Source organism: Trichechus manatus, unplaced genomic scaffold (assembly GCF_000243295.1).
Source record: "Trichechus manatus latirostris isolate Lorelei unplaced genomic scaffold, TriManLat1.0 scaffold00017, whole genome shotgun sequence".
Classification (NCBI taxonomy): domain Eukaryota; kingdom Metazoa; phylum Chordata; class Mammalia; order Sirenia; family Trichechidae; genus Trichechus; species Trichechus manatus.
The window spans coordinates 16471014-16492407 of NW_004443953.1; the positions used below are offsets into that span (position 1 = coordinate 16471014).

At 37.7% G+C, this 21394-nt stretch overlaps 1 protein-coding gene across 1 annotated transcript in view; it reads left to right on the forward strand.

Annotated features, from left to right (window-relative positions):
- Window positions 1-21394, forward strand: part of SOBP (sine oculis binding protein homolog) — a 165024-nt gene that overhangs the window by 6761 nt on the left and 136869 nt on the right. The window contains 2 exon segments of the mRNA XM_023727620.1: window positions 6621-6759; window positions 8473-8658. Coding sequence (XP_023583388.1) covers window positions 6621-6759; window positions 8473-8658 — 325 coding nt within the window.

Sequence of the window (21394 nt, forward strand, 5' to 3'; positions counted from 1 at the left end):
AGAACAGATGGAGGTAGAAAGGGAGGTAAAATAATTGCCAAAAATAACCATCATTCTGTTTTGCGTAAACTTGACTAGCAGAGGTACTAGCTTTTTGTTGTTTTTTTTCCCTGCCTTAGAAGTGGTTCAGGATTGGGAGTTTCCTTTTCCTTTGAAAATATCTTTCATGTGCTCCACTTTCTTGGAGAATGTGTGTCAGAATGTTTTGAAGTAAAGTAATGTAACTAGCAGATCCTTTTTATTGTCATTAGAACCGTGAATATGGCTGATACAGTTGTCTATGAGTGAGACTGTGCTAATTAATTTTTAATTAAAACTTTTTAATTTTTATGAAAATAATACATGGGTATGACAGAAATATTAAAAAAATATAGATAAGCAAAAAGACAAACAGAGCCCATAATTTTCTCACCCGGACACAATTACTGCCAACATTTTGATGTATGTCTTTTCATGTCCTTTTCTATGTGTGATGTACAGTTTTTTTAAAAACAAAAATGGCCTCAGAGCGTACAAATCTGCCTTTTAAAAGTTAATATCTTGTGAATATCTTTCCATAGTGGTAAAATTTATCTACAGCATATTTTTTAATGGTAAAATACTATTCCATTATATGACTAAACTATAGCCAAATTCCTGTTGTTTGGCATTTGGTTTGTTTCTAGGAAAACAACACTGAATAAACATTCCTGAACATGCATAGTTTTGCATCTACAATTCCTAGAAATGAAATTGCTGAGTCAAAAGCTTTGCAATTTTTAAAAGGCTTTTAATGCATACGGTCAAATTACCCTTGTTAAAAGCTGTATCAATTTAAATTCCCAAAACTATGAGAGTGTCACTAACACTGGATATTATGATATTTTTAACTTTCATGTGCTTATTTTTAGCATTCGTTTTTCCTGAATTTTGTTTGGTCATTTCTCTGTATTTATCCATTTCTTTGATATTTGTGAAAGCATCTAAATGTATTAAAGCATTTATTGAGGACATTCTAAGAGCATCACATTCTACTAGATAAAAAGAAATAAAGGGCTTCTGCCCTCAAGTACCTTATGTACAATTGGCATAAATGATATATTTTATCAGAACTGGGTCTTGGAGTGAAAATGTGAATTATGTTTGTCGGGAGAGGGAGGGCATAGCTTTTTCCTCCTGTAGGTGAATGATTGGGAGCTCTTTGAAAACTTTCTGCACTCCTGGGTTGTATACAAAGTTGAAAACGCACCGGCATTCAGTTATGCAAAGCTTGGTATGGGGGGAAAAAAAAACCCAGTCAGTGCTTACCTTATATTTTTAAAATTAGTTGGTGTTTTCAAAATAAGTAAAATGAGTCCTTTTTGAAGACCTTGAAGTACTTATGTTTCAGCGGTATTTTGAGAATTTATAATTACTGTTATTTTCAAAGTACCTTGAAGTGAACTCTTGATCATTTACCTAGTGAAATGTTCAATTGAAGTCATTTAGCTTGAACTTTGACATTTGTACGGTACTTCCACTCAAATAAGGAGAGTATCTAATGAACATCCTAGGAACAAGGTTTCAATGAAAATAAATTTTGCCAATATTGAAGAACTAACTCAGGAAGAGTGTGGAAACAGTAAAATGCCCCATCTTCCTATCTTTTAGTGACCCATTTTTTTTTAATTCCAGGAAGAGTTCATGTTTTCAGACTAAATGTTAGGATTGTCTTCTTTCTTAGGGACTCTAAAGGTAAGAAAATGGAATTGGAGGGGGTGAAGAAGAGATAGTGGGATGTCTTAGTTATCTAGTTCTTCTGTAACAGAAATACTACAAGTGGATGGCTTTAACAAACAGAAATTTATTCTGTCATAGTTTAGGAGGCTAGAAGTCCGAATTCAGGGTGCCAGCTCCAGGGAAAGGCTTTCTGTCCCGTCAGCTCTAGGAGAAGATTCTTGTCATCAATCTTCCCCTGGTTTAGGAACTTCTCAGCATAGGGACCCTAGGTCCAAAGGATGAGTTCTACTCCTGGCTCTTCTTGCTTTGTGGTAATGAAGTCCGTCTATTCTCTACTTGTTTCTTTCTCTCTTTTGTATCTCAAAAGAGATTGACTCAAGATACAACCTAATCCTATAGATTGTGTCTTGCTTCATTAACATAACTGCCCCTAATCTTGCCTCATTAACATCATAACCCACTGCCACTGAGTGGATTCCAACTCATAACAACCCTATAGGACACACTAGAACTGCCCCGTAGGGTTTCCAAGGAGCGGCTGGTGGATGCGAACTTCTGGCCTTTTGGTTAGCAGCCGAGATCTTGACCACTATGCAACCAGGCCTGTTAGAATTTACAACACATAATTAGATCACAAAATGCAGGACAACCACACAATACTGGGAGTTATGGCCTAGCCAAGCTGACACACATTTTTGGGGGACATGATTTAATCCATAACGTGGGGCTAGGTATTGGAAGTGCCAAGCAATTAGAGTCAGATGTGATGTCAAAAAGTATAAAATGAGAAGATTAAAATTAATTGTGAATTTTGAGTACCTACATTCCAATGATACAAGTAGTTAAGGAGAGTAAATGATAAAATCTGAAAGCAAGGGAAGTCTTAACATAGATAGTATGCCCTGGTCAGAAATCTCTTTATATAGGACACTTATATCCTATGGCATGCTTTCTTTGAAACTCCTTGATTGGTCCAGGGCAGAGCTTCTTTGGAATCACTGGCATACTGGGATTTAAAATAGAAAGAATTTATAATAGAAAGAGACTCAGTATAAGAATCAGGAAGTCTATATTTTAGTTCGGACTTTACTAGGTGACTCCCATGCCTGTCATTTATCTCTTGATACTCTAATTTTCTTTTATAAAATGAGATGTCATGTAAGTTCACCAGAAGTTTGTTGTGGAAATCAAATGCCTAACACATAGGGTTATTGGAAGGGAACAAGAGAGTTAAAGGATGTGGAAACACTGTAAAGTGCTATAAGAGTGCTAGACATTATCATTATAATTGTAGTGACCTATTTTCCAAACCCAAATTGGACCACATGATATGAGAAAGGATTTTTGTGCCACTTCCAAGGGTGAGAGGCTGTCTGCAAAATGTAATTCAGATGCCAAAATATTGAAATTTCTGGCACATTTTGATGGTTTATAGGAGTGATGATAAAATATTTGAAATAATGGCTGTTCAGTAAAATTCATGATGTGTGATCACTATAATTATGACATTTCTTTCCAAAAGGTATTTCATTTCTCATATAAGAGAAGTTCTCTGATTTCACAGAATCTTAGAGCTAGAAAGGACTTTAAGAGACTTTCTACTTCAGTTCCCCACCCTAAGTCTCTGAGACAAATGCTTGGTGCCCATTTCTTAATGATTTTGGGGGAAGCAAATTTCACACCCTTCCTTAGTACAGTGGCTTGTCTTAGTATCACTGAACCTCGTAATCTCAAAAATCTCTCTGCATTTTAACTCTTATCATCTTTATTTTTTCACCTTTATGAAAAACATAAATAACAAACTTACGTAGGAAAGGAATGGCTCTTTTAATAGGAAACTTTAAAGAATAATAATCCAAAAAATGTTGAAAAAATAGCTATTGGCATTGTCTACCAGAAGGACTTGAACCCTCTTATAGGCCATAAACATTAAATTCATTTCTCCTAGAATATGTTATGTTTCTTAGATGATAACTGCAAAAATCTGTTTCATTTGCTTTGGTTTAGCACAAAAATGAGCCTGTATGAAATCTGACACTGAGCCCAGACTCTTCCTTAATCCATTGCTATTGAGTCGGTTCCAATGCATAGCAACCCTATAGGACAGGGTAGAACTGCCCCACAGGGTTTCCAAGGAGCAGCTAGTGGGTTTGAACTGCTGACCTTTTGTTAGCAGCTGAGCTCTTTAACCACTACTCCACTAGGACTCCAGACTGTACCGAGCAAATTAAAAAATTTAAATTCTGTGTTCCTGGGGGTTGTTTGGTTTCTTAATATAATAGTATATAAAACAGAGGTGATAGTCTATTTCTTGTAGCTACACTATAAGAAACTTTGGTTTTCTTTTCACTTTTCATTTTCTGTCTTTCATCTAGCTCTTCCTTTTAGGTAAGATTTGAGATTTATGACTTAAAGCTTTATAAACCTTTTGTTTTCTGCTTTTGCAGTCATATATCAAAGCATTAAAGTGTTTATTTTCAATGACAAGAAAGGGAATGTTTTCTGAGTTTATTTTCACTGACATTTATAGTAACTGGAAAATCATGGAATTGATCAAGTTTATACTGATCGTTTCATAAAGCCTCCGAGTGTCCGGCACAAACTATAAACTAAAAGTGATGCAGTTAAGATACCCAAATAATACGAATTTGGCATTAGTAATAATCCAGTTGAGGTTCCAGTTTTTACCCAAATGCCTGAAACTTCTGGATGCGATCCCTGGGATTGGTTCTGAAAGGCTGAATGGATTTGCAGCTGGACTAAACAAACAAATCTATATTCTAGGCTGGGAGATTGCTCCATTAATTATGCATCTCTAGCCTTTGTGTCACTTCAGAGGTTAGACAGCGGTGTCCAGATACAATGGTCTCCAAACGTGGATGTGGTGGCCAGAGTTACTGTGCAAAAGATTTCCTGTCTTTATCGGCACAGTTCTCTTACAGATTGGGGTAAACAGCACACAGTCCAATAGGATGGCTTGAACTTGGCTTTTAATGCTATTGGAAATTGGTTTTTTGATGCAAGGTGTAAGCCTCATCCTTGGAGATTTCTGCTGCCAGCCCTCTGATGGAGGACCTCAATTTGTGTGCTTAGGGATTGTCATTCTTGAGTCAGGCACTCGGCTCAGTGAAAGAAATTGGATGTTAGGGGAGACTATCGCCTCATTAAAGAGATCTTTTTTGATTGAGTAGAGCAGCATTTATCCCCGTCCTCCTCAGTGGTATTCCTGAAGTTGCTGAGCTTATTATTCGTATCGATCATATCATCTTTGTGCATTCATGAGAAGAATGTCTGTTTAATGTGGACACGGCCAGCCATATGAGAGAAGAAATGCCTCAGTAAAGCTTGATATGCCTGACGGTTGGCCTTGTGGACAGTAACACTGAATCAATCTGGCTAGATTTTTTCTTTTTTAATTGGTGGTGCACTATACCATCACAGATTGCCCCGGTTGGAGCTCTCAGCTTAAGTGGGCACTAAAGCAAAAAATCTAGCATCCTGTGGGTGGTTTGAGATTCCGGGTTTGTTTTTGTGGAGTCAGTAGTGTAATATCTTTTCTTTTTTATGCAACCCTTGCTGTAATCTAAAGTCATGAAATTCAAGAAAACATGGAAAGTACATGTTGAGGCTGTGCACACTCTGGGTTAGCCTTTGTGCTTTGTTTCAGGTATATGAATTATACATCCCAGTGTAATTCAGGAATGACAGCTTCTAAGGAGAATAATAAAAGATTCTGAATCATAGAGAAGGTTAGAATATATAGTTTTTCGAGCTCAATCTAGGAGGCTCATCTTGCCTTGCCAGGCTGAGAGGCTTTAAGGCATACAAGAGCATTGAGATCATTTACACACATCTTGTTTCCAGATCTATCAGTTGATAAATTAATAAAAATAGTCACCTGATATTTAAGCTTTAAATCTGTCCAACTATACCCAGTATTTCAAAACTTTGATAACTAGAACAACAACAATAATAATACCTTACATTTATATATTTATAGTTCATAAAGTGTTTTTACACACTAACCAAAATATGGGCTGGCTAGTCACCTTAGGGGGCCCTGGTGGCTCAGTGGTTAAGAGCTCGGCTGTTAACCAAAAGGCTGGCAGTTTGAATCCACCAGCCGCTCCTTGGAAACTCTATGGGGCAGTTCGACTCTGTCCTTTAGGGTCACTATGAGTTGGAATAGACTCAGTGGCAACGCGTTTGTATTTTTTTAAGTAACCTTCAAGTTATTTGGTAGTTTTATGTTACTTGTCAGAAATAATCATAGTGACCTTTGATTTCATGGAGAAAGAACCTGTCATTAATGAAATTTGTAAAGCAAGTTATGCACTGATTTTTAAAGAATACTCTTGCAAAAGGGGAAATTAAAACAGGAGACCCTCATAGTCTGTTCAGCTTTCTGTATGGTAGTGGTTGACAACAGAGCAATTATTTCTTTGTTGAGATTTGGCTTCATCTAAGAGTCATGTTAAGGAGCAACACCTGAATCAGAAAGCAATTCTAATTTAAATTAATCTCAGGCACAAAAAGGTTGATTAATTGTTTTCATTTAAAAAATCTTTTCTTCTCAGCTGTTTGTGTGCTTTACTTTTCACTGTTTTCATGTAAGTGTAGGATATAGAGTTTGCAGAAGAATATGCTAAAATATAACTACCTATCGGTAAGCAAAACTGACAAATACCTTTTTTCTTATTATCTTTAAATTGCAAGTGTCTGAAGGCCTGTCATAATTAATGCGTCATCTTGAGATTTAAATGCATTACAATTTTTGAACGTGATTTGAAAAACGAACACGGCTCCAGGGGAGGTGGGGAAGGGCTGGCGGTGCACAGGGTAGGGCAAACAGAATTTGATTTATGCATTCTTTCCAAGTAGTTATTGATTACATAAATAAGTGGGCCATGCTTTCATTTCAGAACTTTGCAGAAAACACCATGAATGAACTCCTTGGCTGGTATGGCTATGATAAGGTTGAATTGAAAGATGGTGAAGATATTGAATTCAGGAGCTACCCTACAGATGGGGAGAGCCGGCAGCACATTTCTGTTCTCAAAGGTAATGACATTTAATGTCCCTTTGTTCATGCAAAGAAGGATTAACTATCTCAACCTGCCAGAACTGAGTTGCTCTGGGACTCATTTTGTTGATTATGCCAATGGTTGATTTAAATGTACATCCCAGTAGTGCTTCCCATAAGCAGAGTCCCTCAGAATGTAAGGGCACAACATAAAACAAAAATAGACACAGCTTAATCTCCTTCCAGCAATGGGAGAGCTAGACAAGGGCTATAGACCTTAAGTGCTGTGGTCCTGCCCACAGATTTATAGGAAGGGACTGTCCTTGCTAACTTCTCTGAGTTTCCTGAGTCCTTTGATACATCAGTTGTTGGGGACTGGGGCTTCTGTTAAGTGAAATGTTAGGTTTAGATGATCAGACTGCAAAGGAGATTCACAATTAGTTTGGTAATCTCACCCATCCCCCTTTTCCGTGGGAATTCTGAAGGGAAGCCCTATTTCCATTTTTGAAGTTTTCTCCATTCCCCATCCCATACCCTTGCATAGGGTAAAAAGGGTAAAAGAGTAGTAGATGATTGGACCCTAATGTACTCTATAAGAATGTTCTCAAAGCCCAGCTGAAGAGTGGAAATTGTGGCCAGCAGTACCAGAGATCTGTTTCATGGGGGACGCCTGGAACAATTGGTTGGCATTGATATGGACACTGAATTTATGAGTCTAAAATTGGGATGAAAGTTTGTCAAGGAAAAGAGGAAGAGTATGTGAAGAAGCAACCCATTTGGGGGAACTTTAATAATCTGTAGGTAAAACTAATTGTGTGTCATCACTGGCACTTTGATCACTATTCGCATTCCATTCAAAATTCATATTGGCCTAAACGACCTGTTCAAACATTTTTTTCCTAGTCTCCAAGATAGCATCTTTTCTTTATGTATCACGTAACAAAATATAAATGAGCCATCCTGCAGGCATGTGAATTGAACTGACGTGACAAATTTTGTGTTAAGCTTCCTAAGAAATTGTACACAACATGTTACAGAGATGGTATCATCAATTTCACTGTAAATGAAAAATACAAGTCATGAGTTTATATTCTATAAACTAATAGCTCGTACGATACTTGGCCTAGGCAATAATCATTGCCTCTGGGGGAACATGAAAGGAGAGAGAGCCAGGATTTGCTACTAGAGGGAAAAATTGTTTTCCACAGTTGAGGTTTTATTTTTGTTACCAGTTTTTCATTTTGTTACCAGTACCCTGTGAAACAACAATTTTCTTTCCAATCATCTACTTCCTTCTCATTGGTTCATTTGATTATGTTATGACCCAGAGTTTATAATAATGTGGAATCTTGTTACAGTGCTAGAGGGCATGTTTTAGGCTCTCCTCCTGGTAGTCAGAGAACGATGCCTGCTATATATTACTTTGTTCATGGAAAAGGTTAATTGCCTCTCAGTTTTCTATGGGATTTTACAGTGATAAAATTCATCACCATAAGTACAACTGGGATGTTAACTATTATAGTGGAACAAATTTTAAAGGAGCCCATTAGAATTTTATGGAAACAAGACTGATTACCATAAATCAGTGGATGGCCCTGTGGAATTCTGGTAAAGTGTTTAAAGACTTGCAAGGAAAATATTTGTTTTGTTACATGATCATTTTACTTTAGAAAAGTAGTCATCAGAAAAATTTTAGGTCTACTGAGTAAATTCTTTTATTGTATTGAATATGATTTTTTTTTCTTTTACAGAAAATTCTTTGCCAAAACCAAAATTACCTGAGGACAGTGTTATTTCACCATACAATATAAGCACAGGCTATTCAGGACTTGCCACAGGAAATGGACTCAGTGACTCACCTGCAGGGTCAAAGGACCATGGCAATGTACCCATTATTGTACCTTTAATTCCGCCACCTTTCATAAAGCCACCAGCAGGTAAGTCATTACTGAGGTTTCCAATAATAATGATTTACAGAAAGTTGTTTTAACTATCTTATAAATATTTGTTAATTGCTCAAGTTAATTATGGAAAAGGCTCTATTAAAAACTTCGTAGAGAAGAAATGTTAGTGCTCGTATTAAAGCATTATTGCTGTATTAGGCAAATTCCTTCTTAGGCTGTAATCATGGCCATCACGTCAACTTTCAGCTGACAATAACCCTTTTCTACCACTGGCTACAAAAAATTATTTTTCTTCTACGAAATCACCTTTTTAATATAAAAAACAGATGAAATAATTAAAAAAATAAGATATACAATGACTGTCTAGCAAGAAAATAAGTAACCATATTTGAACTGGGTGTTGGCGTAGTAAGGGTCAAGTCCCCTCTGTTGGGTTTTCTGAGGAAAAGGACAGTTAAATGGCATGTGTCAAACTTGTTCCCCACTGTGCCTTCTCCTAAATCCTCTCAAGAAACAACTTAGATTACCCATCTTATTTGCAGAGTTCTTTCTAATTCTGGGAAAGCTCCCTTGGAACTAGTCTTTTTAAAAATGGACATCTGAATTTCATCTGCATGAAAATGTAATCAGTTCTTTTATATTTCCAGAAAATTAAACGACAGAGTATTAGATCTACATAGCAATAGGCTGAGCATTATATGGTATTGCAAGTTAGGCCAGAGATATGTTTTACCCAGAGAAAGGAGTTAAATATTGTATCAGGTTTACTGTACAATGCTGGAATTATGTTACAATGTTTAATTGCTATACTGGTTATTTTTCTGGAATAGAATTGAACAGTGATAAATACTGAATTTCGATAGCAGTATTTATTATAACATGCTATAGCTCACAGTTGTATTTTTATTAGAGAAGATAGGAGTTTGGTTATGTTTTTTTAAACAGTGAACATACTTGTAGATATGAATTCCTGGGCTTGTGTTATAGATTTATTTACACCATATTCTAGGTGTTACTAACATTTTCCCTTATACTTATGGCCACATTTTCTTGCTTGGTGTACTGCATTTTAGCATAGAAATATCACTTCATATTAAGGTCCATAGATATGTCATTAAAATCATTTACATGTCAAAATCTCTTGTAATTGTGTTTGCCTGCTAATTATTAAGTAATTGGTATATCAGATAAAGTTTGCCTTTTTCATGTTTGTATTCTTTGGTGGATTGTTCTGTGATGCAGAAGGGCCCAAATTTATCTTCCAAGGACTCAAGACAAAATGTACATAAGTCAACTGGGGACCAGAGGGATGCCAGATTTTACATATATATGGTTTATTTTGGAATGTATGTCCAGTGGCCTAGGTGAATAGTGATGTTGATTAGGATATGAAAAAGGCACCATGACTAAGTGAAAAGAACATGGGCTTCAGATTCAGACAAGTTGGGTTCAAATCCAGGCTTCGTCACTTACCAGCTCTGTGAGTGTGGACAAGTCACATAAACTCTCTTCCTTTGGTTTCCCCATCTGTAAAATGGGTGTCATAGTCCCACTTAATGGGCTCATTGAAGGGATGAGATGAGAAAATATATGTAAAGCACTTAGCATGGTGCCTGCCACAGGAGACTCACTTAGTAAATACCAGGCCTGTTTTTCTTTTTTCAGTCCTCATTCTGCCCTAGAGTTATCATGCACATCATTTGTGCATAAAAAGGTGTGCATCCAAATGCAAATTTGCCTCTAAGATTTATTTGAGCAAAGCAAACAGCTTTAGACATTAGCATAGCTGAGGCTAACATGAGTTAGGCATGCCAAAAAACCTGCCCTGGAGTTTCCTACTGAGCCAGCCACGTGGAATTCAAGCACACAGCTCCTATTTAACTCTAATTCCACATCAGATCAGGAAATAAATATGCAAAGGGACAGAGGCCAAAAATTGAGCCTTGGAAGTCTTAGACAGAGGGACTCTGAGGAATTAGAAGCCAGAGTAACTGAACACCAGTGGTTTTATGCTGTCTTCCATGGAACTCCAAGGCACTCATCTGTTGAAAACAAAGTGTAGGGAAGGACGTATTTAATTTTCTGTGTCTGCTCTAAACCTTGACTCTATCCTACTCTAGGGTTCTGTATGACAACACAAAGATATAGAAAGGTTCTCTGCTTTCAAGTAGCTTAGAAGCTATTAGTCTGTAAGCAAAAATTTACAGGAGAGATGAGTTTTGATCTGGTCATACTCTTTAGTTGTTGGCAAACATTTTCTGTAAAGGGCCAGATAGTAAGTATTTTAGGCTTTGTGGACCATAGGTCTATTACAACTATGAACTCTGCCATTGTAGCAGGAAAGCAGCCATAGATAATACGTACAGATAATATATAAGCAAATGGGCCTGACCAATGAAACTTTATTTACAGAAAAGGTAGTGGACAGGGTTTGGGCCAGGGGCCATAGTTTGCCAACCTCTGCTCTAGGGTAAGATGAGCAAAGATCCCATGATAATAGGAAGGTGACTATAGCTCCTAACAGTCAGACTGTGGGCTTTGCCAAGGTGCTCTGTGTCATATCATAAAGAAGGGACAGCAACAAGGACAGGGAAATAGTGGGTTTTCAGGATGTGTGGTGAGCTTTGGCACATAGTAGGTGCTCTACCCATAATTATTGAATAAATGAGTGAATGAATGAATCATATCCAAATTCCTATTGCACATATGTAAGACCAGTACAGACTACTTTGTTGTTCACTGAGAAAATGCTAGTATGTTGTCTGGATGAGTCCCAATCTGTCTGACCTTTACCCCAGCCTCCCTGACAGTGAAGTAAGGGTTTGATTGCTCTTAATTACTGATGGATAAGAAAAGTCCACGAATTATCCAAAAGCTTCATTTTGTTAATCGTTTCAACTCTCCCTTTTGCTAAAACTTTTACCAGAGTTGTTATTCAAGGTAATCGAGCTTATGTATATTCACTGTCAGTTTTCTAGCTGTTATGGGTTAACATGGCATTCCTGAGGGGAACTAATAAAGGGTACGATGTCCAGAAGCAAAAGATCCCTTGCTAATCAGCCCTTGAATCATGTAGAGTTGAATGTATCATGTAAGTGTCTGCCTCTTGGAATTGGGAAGACGAGGATCACATGTGTGATTTGGATTCTTGGAAAGAAAATAACTATGTTAGTGTTCAAATAATTCCTGTTGTACTGTAAACTGGCTATGTGAAAATACTAACAATAATACCTTATATGTGCATTAAGTCTTTCACAGTTTATAAAACTCATTCACATTCATTATTTCATTTAATTTGATCTTTACAACAACCCTGGGCAATAGCATGTTAGATATTAAATAAAGAAGCTCAAATGGGTTAAATATCTTTCTCAAGGTTACATGGATTTCTACGTGCACAAGTCAGAACTAGCCCTAAGGTCTTCTGACTCTTTATCTAATATTCTTTTTTAAAATAATTTATTTTATTTTTTGTTGTTGTTGAGAATATACACAGGAAAACATACACCAATTCAACAATTTCTACACGTACAGTTTCAATTACATTGATTACATTCTTCAAGTTGTGCAACCACTCTCACCCTTCTTTTCTGAATTGTTCCTCCTCCATTATCATAAACTTACCGCTCCCTAAGGTTCCTGTCTAATCTTTGGAGTTGCTGTTGTCAGTTTGATCCCATATAGATAGTTGCTAAACGAGCTCGATGCTCAAGGCAGATATTCTTTGGTAGTTACGCTAAACTATTGTTTGGCTTTAAGAAGACTTCAGGGGATATTTTTGGTTTAAGGTTTAAAGATTATCTCAGGGCAATAGTTCTATCTAATATTCTTTTTAATATGTTGTCATGGTGTGCCGTCAATTCGATTCCCACTCATAGCGACCCTGTAGGATACAGTAGAACTGCCCCATAGGGTTTACTAGGCTGTAATCTTTAGGGGAGCATATCACCAGCTCTTTTCTCCCACGGAGCTGCTGGTGGGTTCGAACAGCTGACCTGTCGGTTAGCAGCTGAGTGCTTTGCCATTGTACCACCAGGGCTCCTTCTTTTTAATATAAAGTTTCCTATTCAGCATATTCCTACTAAACTTCCCTAGACTATCCAAATAATGGTGTCTATTAATATACTAATTTCAGATTCCTCAGTGACAGGGGATACAACTTATTTCCGCAAAAGGTTAAAGTCCACATCCTTTGGGATGGCTGACAATTTCTTTTCTAACCCTTAGTTTCTGTGGTTCTGTGAACCTGGATGACCTGGTAGGGGTAAAACCACAGCTTGGTTTTAAGTGCTCGCCATCATGAGGAAAGTTGCATCTCTTCCGAGGTACAGACGGTTCCATCTGGTCAGGCACTAGTTCTCAAGAGTTGTTTCTTGTGCTCGGGCGGGCTCAACACTGGACCCCGTCCCTGTCTTGGCAGCCAGTGGGCCCAGTGGAACACTCATGATTGGAGACATGGTGATATCACATTCTCTTGGATTTCCCCTCTTCTGTTTGTTGCACAGCTGCACACAAAAGTATGGGTGTAGTTTACTTCTTGGCCCCGGGGTACTGCTCTTCAGGCACCGCCCCTGTTCACTGCAGAGAAGGGCAACTCCCAGTGCTTCGATGACCACCCTAAGTGTTGACTCTGCTTTGGCCTCACATGTGTGTGTCCATCTTTGGAGGCTAAGCTGCTCTTCCCTTCTCAGAGACAGGATCTGGCCCTTGGTGTAGGTTTTCTGACATCACGTTTGTTACTATGGTAATAGGTTTGGTATAAACACAGGATAATAGCTTTGATTTTGATTTTTTTTTAAATCCCCAAGCAGTGAAAGGAATCACCATGCTCCTTAAATAATAATCACAGTCTTATCTGCAGGCACTAGGAAGTATCTTTGCCATATAGAGCAGCCATTTAAAAAAAACTGTTATAACAACAATACTGTACATTAATAGAAAGTTTTGACCAGCTCTTTCTTTTAATACAAACATGTCTTTACTCCTTTAATTTGAATGAATGTGGAAATCTACTTCTTGGCTAATTAAAAAAAAATAAAATCACATCATGAACATAGCCTGAATTGACAGAAAATACATTGGCAAGAGTTTGGAAAGATAACTCAGGTTAATTACTATATTGTAAACTTGCTGTAATACTTCTCATATTAGAGATTTTAATATGGGCTCAACTCTTTGGGAATTCATTCACAAAGAGTTGTGGAGTAAAGGACTTTGACATAGATTTCAAGAACTGCTATAGTGAGTCTCTATTAAAATACTTATCCCTGCCCGCATCCCCTAAGTTTGGCTATTGAAGTAAAACATTCAAAATGGTTTTTTTCTTTTTTATTGCGGTGAAAATATATATAACAAAGCATTTGCCATTTCAACATTTTTCACATGTATAATTCAGTGACATCAATAATGCTCATCATGTTGTACAACCATCACCACTATCTTTCCAAATTTCTCCATCAACCTTAACAGAAACTCAGTGCTCCTTAAGCAATAATTTCCTCCTTTTCCCCTCCTTCTGGCCCCTGGTAGCCACTGATGAATGTTGGTCTCTATTAATTTGCCAGTTCTAAATATTTCATTTAAGTGAACTCATACATTATTTGTCATTTTGTGTCTGACTTATATACTCAGTATCATGTTTTCAAGATTCATCCATGTTGTAGTATACATCAAATTTCATTTCTGTTAATGGCTCAGTAATATTCCATTGTATGTTTAAACACATTTTGTTCAAAATGAATTTTAAATACAAATCTTTTGCAATTAAAGATCTTATAATGATTGCTGCTTTACAAGTGTAATAGCATGTCCAACTCCACTGACCTGACATCAGCCCTGGGCAGTGGTTGGGCAGGTTTGAGTCTCCCCACCTTATTGATCTCTGGCCAAAGTAACCAGGCTAGACAGTGGCCCAGCTGGGACCTGAACCAGGATTTTTCTCTCCTAGCCAGCAGCTCTGCAGGAGAAAAGACCTGGAGATCTTTTCCTGTAAAGATTAAATCAAAACCAAACCCGTTGCTGTCTAGTCTATTCTGACTCATAGTGACACTACAGGACAGAATAGAACTGCCCCATAGGGGTTCCAAGGAGCAGCTGGTGGATTCGAACTACTGACCTTTTGGTTAGCAGCTGAATGCTTAATTACTACATCTCCAGGCCCCCCCTGTAAAGACTATAGCCTAGAAAACACTATGGGGGCAGTTCTACTCTGTCACATTGGGTTTCTATGAGTTGAAAATGGACTCAATGGCACTTAACAACAATAACAACAGTCTCAAGCTTGTCCCATGACAATATTTTGCTTCCTGAGAATTAAAAAAAAAAAAAGCCAGTAAAACTATTTGTGTAATTGTTTTTGTTCACGAGGAAAAGATGAAATGCCGCAACTTTTTCTAGTGAAACTTTCACTAGTCCCTGCTACAGAAACACTGTGTATTTAGTAAATGATACTTTAGATCTGAGTCTTTGACAGGTTTTCCCAGAGGCTTACAACTTACCTAGTCTGAGTCCAGAACCCCTTTAAATCCTTGCATACTTTAAAAGAAAATAAAATATTAAAAAAGGAGGGAATATACTCTCTTGCTGCATTTATATGTCAGTTTTGAACAAAATGTCTTTTACCTCAAACGATAAGTGACCTTATACATATATATATTCCCCACCATGTTCCCATGTGTGAGGTGAAAGGTAGGTTCATCCACACGGCCCACACAGGTTTGTTTGGAAGGAGATGAGATCAATCCCCTAACACGAGCTTGATGTCTTGTGTGCAGACACGTCTTGCCTTTCCTTGAAAACAGTGACCATTTCCTATCCTCTAGGATGCTTTGTTTTTAGGGAGCTTTTGAAATTCATGTTCAGTCATAGTCATGGAAATGTGATATATTTTTTCAAGCAAATCTTCAAATTCTTAAGGGCTTATAAGAACTGGGCTCTAAGGAATCATTAACTGAGAATATGGAAACATTCACGTGATCTGCTAAGCTCTATGTATATAGCTGAGTAACCCACAGTTAATAAGCATGTTACTTTTTGGCTCTTAAAATTCTTACATGGGGTTGTACTTGCAGGGAAGTGGGAATCAGAATGTGGTTTGCATTATGATGATTATTTATTTTATCTGTTATTCAATATCCTTGGAGTGTGCATATGAATGATGTATTCCAAATAACCATTGAGAAAACAGGATTTAATCAAAATTGCTTTGCTGTTTATTTACTTGTCCAACTTTTAAAATATGATTATTAAATAAAATTACCTAGAGTTAATGGGATTTGGATGACTTGTTATTTATGTACCAAATACATTTCTCAAAAAAAAAAAAGTAGTTCGTTGAACCCTCAGTTTTCCAAATCGCTTGGGACAAGTACATAAGGGATTATGGTGAATGGCAGGAATTGTTGTTGGGTGCCATCGGATTGGTTCTGACTCATAGCGACCCTATGTACAACAGAACGAAACACTGCCCTGTCATGCACCATCCTCACAATCATTGCTATGTATGAGCCTATTGTTGTAGCCAGTGTGTCAGTACATCTCATTGAGGATCTTCCTCTTTTTCACTGACCTTGTGCTTTACCAAGCATGATGTCCTTCTCCAGGAACTGGTCCCTCCTGAAACTATGCCCAAAGTAAGTGAGACAAAGTCTCACCATCCTCCCTTCTAAGGAGCATTCTGGCTGTACTTATTGCATGATAGATTTGTTTTTTCTTTTGGCAGTCCATGGTATATTAAATATTCTTCACCAACACCATAATTCAAAGGCATCAATTCTTCTTTGGTCTTCCTTATTCATTGTCTAGTTTTCCCATGCATATCAGGAAACTGAAAATACCATGGCTTGTGTCAGGCACACCATAGTCCTCAAAGTGACATCTTTACTTTTTAACATTTTAAAGAGGTCTTTTGCAGCAGATTTGCACAATGCAATACGTTGTTTGATTTCTCAACTGTTGCTTCCATGGGCATCGTTTGTGTATCAAGTGAAATGAAATCCTTGACAACTTCAATATTTTCTCCATTTTATCATAATGTTGCTTCTTGGTCCAGTTGTGAGGATTTTTGTTTTCTTTATGTAGAGGTGTAATCTATACTGAGGGCCATAGTCTTTGATCTTCATCAGTAAGTGCTTCAAGTCCTCTTCACTTTCAGCAGGCAAGGTTGTGTCCTCTGCATATCGTAGGTTGTTAATGAGTCTTCCTCCAATCCTGATGCCACATTCTTCTTCATATAGTTTCAGTTTCTCAGATTATTTGTTCAGTATACAGACTGAATAAGTATGGTGAAAGGATACAACCCTGACACACACCTTTCCTGACTTTAAACCATGCAGTATCCCCTTGTTCTGTTCAAAAGACTGCCTCTTGGTCTGTGTACAGGTTCTTTATGAGCACAATTAAGTATTATGGAATTCCCATTCTTCTAAATGCTATACATAATTTATTATGATCTACATAGTCGAATGCCTTTGTATAGTCAATAAATCACAGGTAAACATCTTTCTGGTATCTTTGCTTTCAGCCAAGATCCATCTGACATCAGCAATGATATCCTTCCTTCCATGCCGTTTTCGGAATCCAGATGGGATTTCTGGCAGTGTACTGCTGCAACCATTTTTGAATGATCTTCAGCAACATTTTACTGTCATGTGGTATTAATGATATTGTTTGATAATATCTACATTCTGTTGGATCACTTTTCTTTTGAATGGGCACAAATATGAATCTCTTCCAGTTGGTTGGCCAGGTAGCTGTCTTCCAAATTTCTTGGCATAGATGAGTGAGGGCTTCCAGCATTGCAACTGTTTGTTGAAATGTCTCAGTTGGTGTTCCATCAATTCCTGGGGCCTTGTTTTTTGCCAATGCCTTCAGTGGAACACTAGTGGCACAATGGTTAAGAGCTCAGCTGCCAACCAAAAGGCTGGCAGTTGGAATCCACCAGCTGCTCTTTGGAAACCCTATGGGGCAGTTCTACCCTCTCCTATAGAGTCACTATGAGTTGGAATTGACTTGATGGCAGTGGGTTTGGTTTTGGTTTCAGTGAACCTTGAACTTCTTCCTTCAATACCATCAGTTCTTGATCATATGCTACCTCCTGAAATGGTTGAATGTCAACCAATTTGTTTTGGTACAATGACTCTGTGTATTCCTTCCATCTTCTTTTGATGCATCCAGAGTCCTTCAATATTTTGCCCATAGAATCCTTCAAAATTTCAACTTGAGGCTTGAATTTTTTCTTAAGTTCTTTCAGCTTGAGAAATGCTGAGCATGTTCTTCGTTTTGGGTTTTCTAACTCCAGGTCTTTGCATATTTTATAATACTTTATTTTGTCTTCTCGAGCCGCCCTTTGAAATCTTCTGTTCAGCTCTTTTACTTCATTATTTTCTTCCATTTGCTTTAGCTACTCTATGATCAAGAGCAACTTTCGAAGTCTCTTCTGACATCCACTTTGGTCTTTTCTGTCTTTTTAATGACCTTATGCTTTCTTCATGTATGATGTTCTTGTCTGGTCTCCAGTCATTTGTGTTCAATACATCAAATCTATTCTTGAGATGATGTCTTAATTCAGGTGGGATATACCTAGGATTGTACTTTGACTCTCATGGACTTGTTTTTTCTTCAGCTTCAACTTGAACTTGCATATGAACAATTGATGATCTGTTCTGCAGTCTGCCCCTGGCCTTGTTCTGACTGATGATATTGAGTTTCTCCATCGTCTCTTTCCACAGATGTAGTCGATTTGATTCCTGTGTATTCCATTCTGTGAGGTCCATGTGTATAGTCGCCGCTTACCTTAGGTATTTGCAATGAATAAGTTGTTGGGCTTGCAAAATTCTATCACACAATTTCTGGCATTGTTTCTATCACCAAGGTCATATTTTCCAACTACAGATTCTTCTTTTTTTTTTTTTTCCCCACTTTTGCGTTCCCATCAGCAGTAATTATCAATGCATTTTTTTTTTTTTTATTGTTGGGCTTTAAGTGGAAGTTCACAATTCAAGTTGGCCTCTCATACAAAAATTTACATATACATTGTTATGTGACCCTAGTTGCTGTCCCTATACTGTAACAGCACACTCCTCCTTTCTACCCTGGATTCCTCCTGTCCATTCAACCAGCTCCTGACCCTCTCTGCCTTCTCATCTCACCTCTGGACAGGAGCTGCCCATTTAGTCTCATGTATCTACTTGGGCTAAGAAGCACATTCTTCACAAGTATCATTTTATGCCCCATAGTCCAGTCTAATATTTGTCTGAAGAGTTGGCCTCAGGAATGGTTTTAGTTATGGGCTAACAGAGAGTCTGGGGGCATATCTTCTGGGGTCCCTCCAGTCTCAGACAAACCTCTCAATGCATCTTGACTGCATGTTTGATCAATTTCAGACTGCAGAATTTGGTAAAAATACTCAATTTTTCATTTTTGGCATTAGTGGTTGGTGTGTAAACTTGAATAATAGTCATATTAACTGGTCTTCCTTGTAGGCATGTGGATATTTTCCTATCACTGATAGCATTGTACTTCAAGATTAGACCTTGAAATGTTCTTTTTGATGATGAGCGCAATGCCATTCCTCTTAATTTTGTCATTCCCGGCGTAGTAGCCCATATGATTGTCTGATTCAAAATGGCCAATACCAGTCCATTTCAGCTCACTAATGCCTAGGATACCGATCTTTATGCATTCCATTTCATTTTTTACAACTTAACAATTTTCCTAGATTCCTGCTTTGTACATTCTGTGTTCCAATTATTAATGGATGTTTGCAGCTGTTTCTTCTTATTATGAGTCGTGCCACATCAGCAAATGAAGGTCCCAAAAGCTTGACTCCATCCACAACATTAAGGTCGACTCTACTTTGAGGAGTCAGCTCCTCCCTGGTTGTCTTTTAACTGCCTTCCAACCTGAGGGGCTCATCTTCTGGCACTGTATCAGACAGTGTTCCGATGCTATTCATAAGGTTTTCACTGGCTAAGTTTTTTGAGAAGTAGTCTGCCAGGTCCTTCTTCCTAGTCTGTCTTAGTCTGGAAGCTCAGCTGAAACCTGTCCACCATGGGTGACCCTGCTGGTGTTTGAGATACCAGTAACGTAACTTCCAGCATTACAGGCACATGAAAGCCACCAGAGTACAACAAACTGACAGATGAATGGCAGGAATAGGAGTAGTTACTAACAGTAATTATATAGTCTCATCATAGCTAGTATTTTTTGAGCACTTATTACGGGCTAGGCACTGTGTTAATAGATTATCTCATTTAATTTTCACAATATCTCTGTGTGGATGCTATCATTAACCTTGTTTTACAGATGAGGAAACTGAGAGTCAGAAAATTAAGCAACTTGCTTGAAGTCACCCAGACAATAAGTGGCAGAGCTGATATTTGAAACTAGGCATTATGTCTCCTTACCCATATTCCTAACCACTGGATTATCCAAAATCTGAAGTGAGTCTTTCAAGTCAATTAAGTATTTACTTAATACTTAATGATTCTTACATTGTGCTAGATAATATAAAAATATATCATCATCCCTGATCATCAAGTATCTATGATACGGTCAGCTTATAATCCTAACATTGTTCTAGTTTGAGTTTGGTATTTATGGTAGAATTTTAGCTGTACCTGGAGGGTGCATAGTGGAAATAAAAGGGCAGTTAAGTGGCATAACAGAAAGTCTACAGACAGATAATCAAGAACTGTTATATTTGTAAGCTGAGGAGAAATGGTGCGTGAAATGTAATGTGGGCTAGAAGAGAGTAATTTGAAATTCAGGATGATAGAAAAAGACCCAAAATGAAACCTCAAAATGTTAGTTACTATGCTAGGGTCTGGTTTTCTCTCCCTTTATACAATGGAGAGTTCTTGAATAGGTTAAGTTAAATTTCAGTATGTTCGGCCATTCTTAATAACAAATGGAGGGTATAATATGAAGGGTAACATGATGTGGTGGAAAGAATATGAGATCAAGAACTAGGAGACCTGGGTTGTAATGCCAGCTCTGCCATTATTTGGCCATGTAATCTTGGATAAGTCCCTTGGCCTCTCTGAGCCTCAGTTTCCTCATCTGCAACATGATGTGTTTAGCTTAGGTGACCCGTAATTTCCCTAAATTTATAAAGTTCTGATTCTGTGACTCTTCTGTATGGTTAATTATCCACCTGATTTTATGATTTGAAAGGATATATTTTACTATGTCTTAATATGTATTTGTTAATTGATTGAACAGATTCCAAAGCAAACTCACCTTCATGTGTGGTTATGGCAGCCAAAAGTCTGATAGAAAGTTTATGCTGCCTGGAACAACGTTTTTTTAAAATTTATTTATTTTATTGTGCATTAGGTGAAAGTTTAGAGCTCAAGTTAGTTTCTCATACAAAAATGTATACACACATTGTTATGTGACCCTAGTTGCTATCTCTATAATGTGACAGCACACTCCCCCTTTCCACCCCGGATTTCCCATGTCCATTCAACCAGCTCCTATCCCTTTCTGCCTTCTTGTCTCTCCTCTAGACAGGAGCTGCCCATTTAGTCTCATGTATCTACTTGAACTAAGAAGCACACCCTTCACAAGTATCATTTTATGTCTTATAGTCCAGTCTAATCTTTGTCTGAAGAGTTGGCTTCGGGAATGGTTTTAGTTTTGGGCTAACAGAGAGTCCAGGGCCCATGTCTTCTGGAGTTCCTCTAGTTTCAGTCAGACCATTAAGTCCGGTCTTTTTATTAGAATTTGAGTTCTGCACCCCGCTTTTCTCCTGCTCCATCAGGGACTG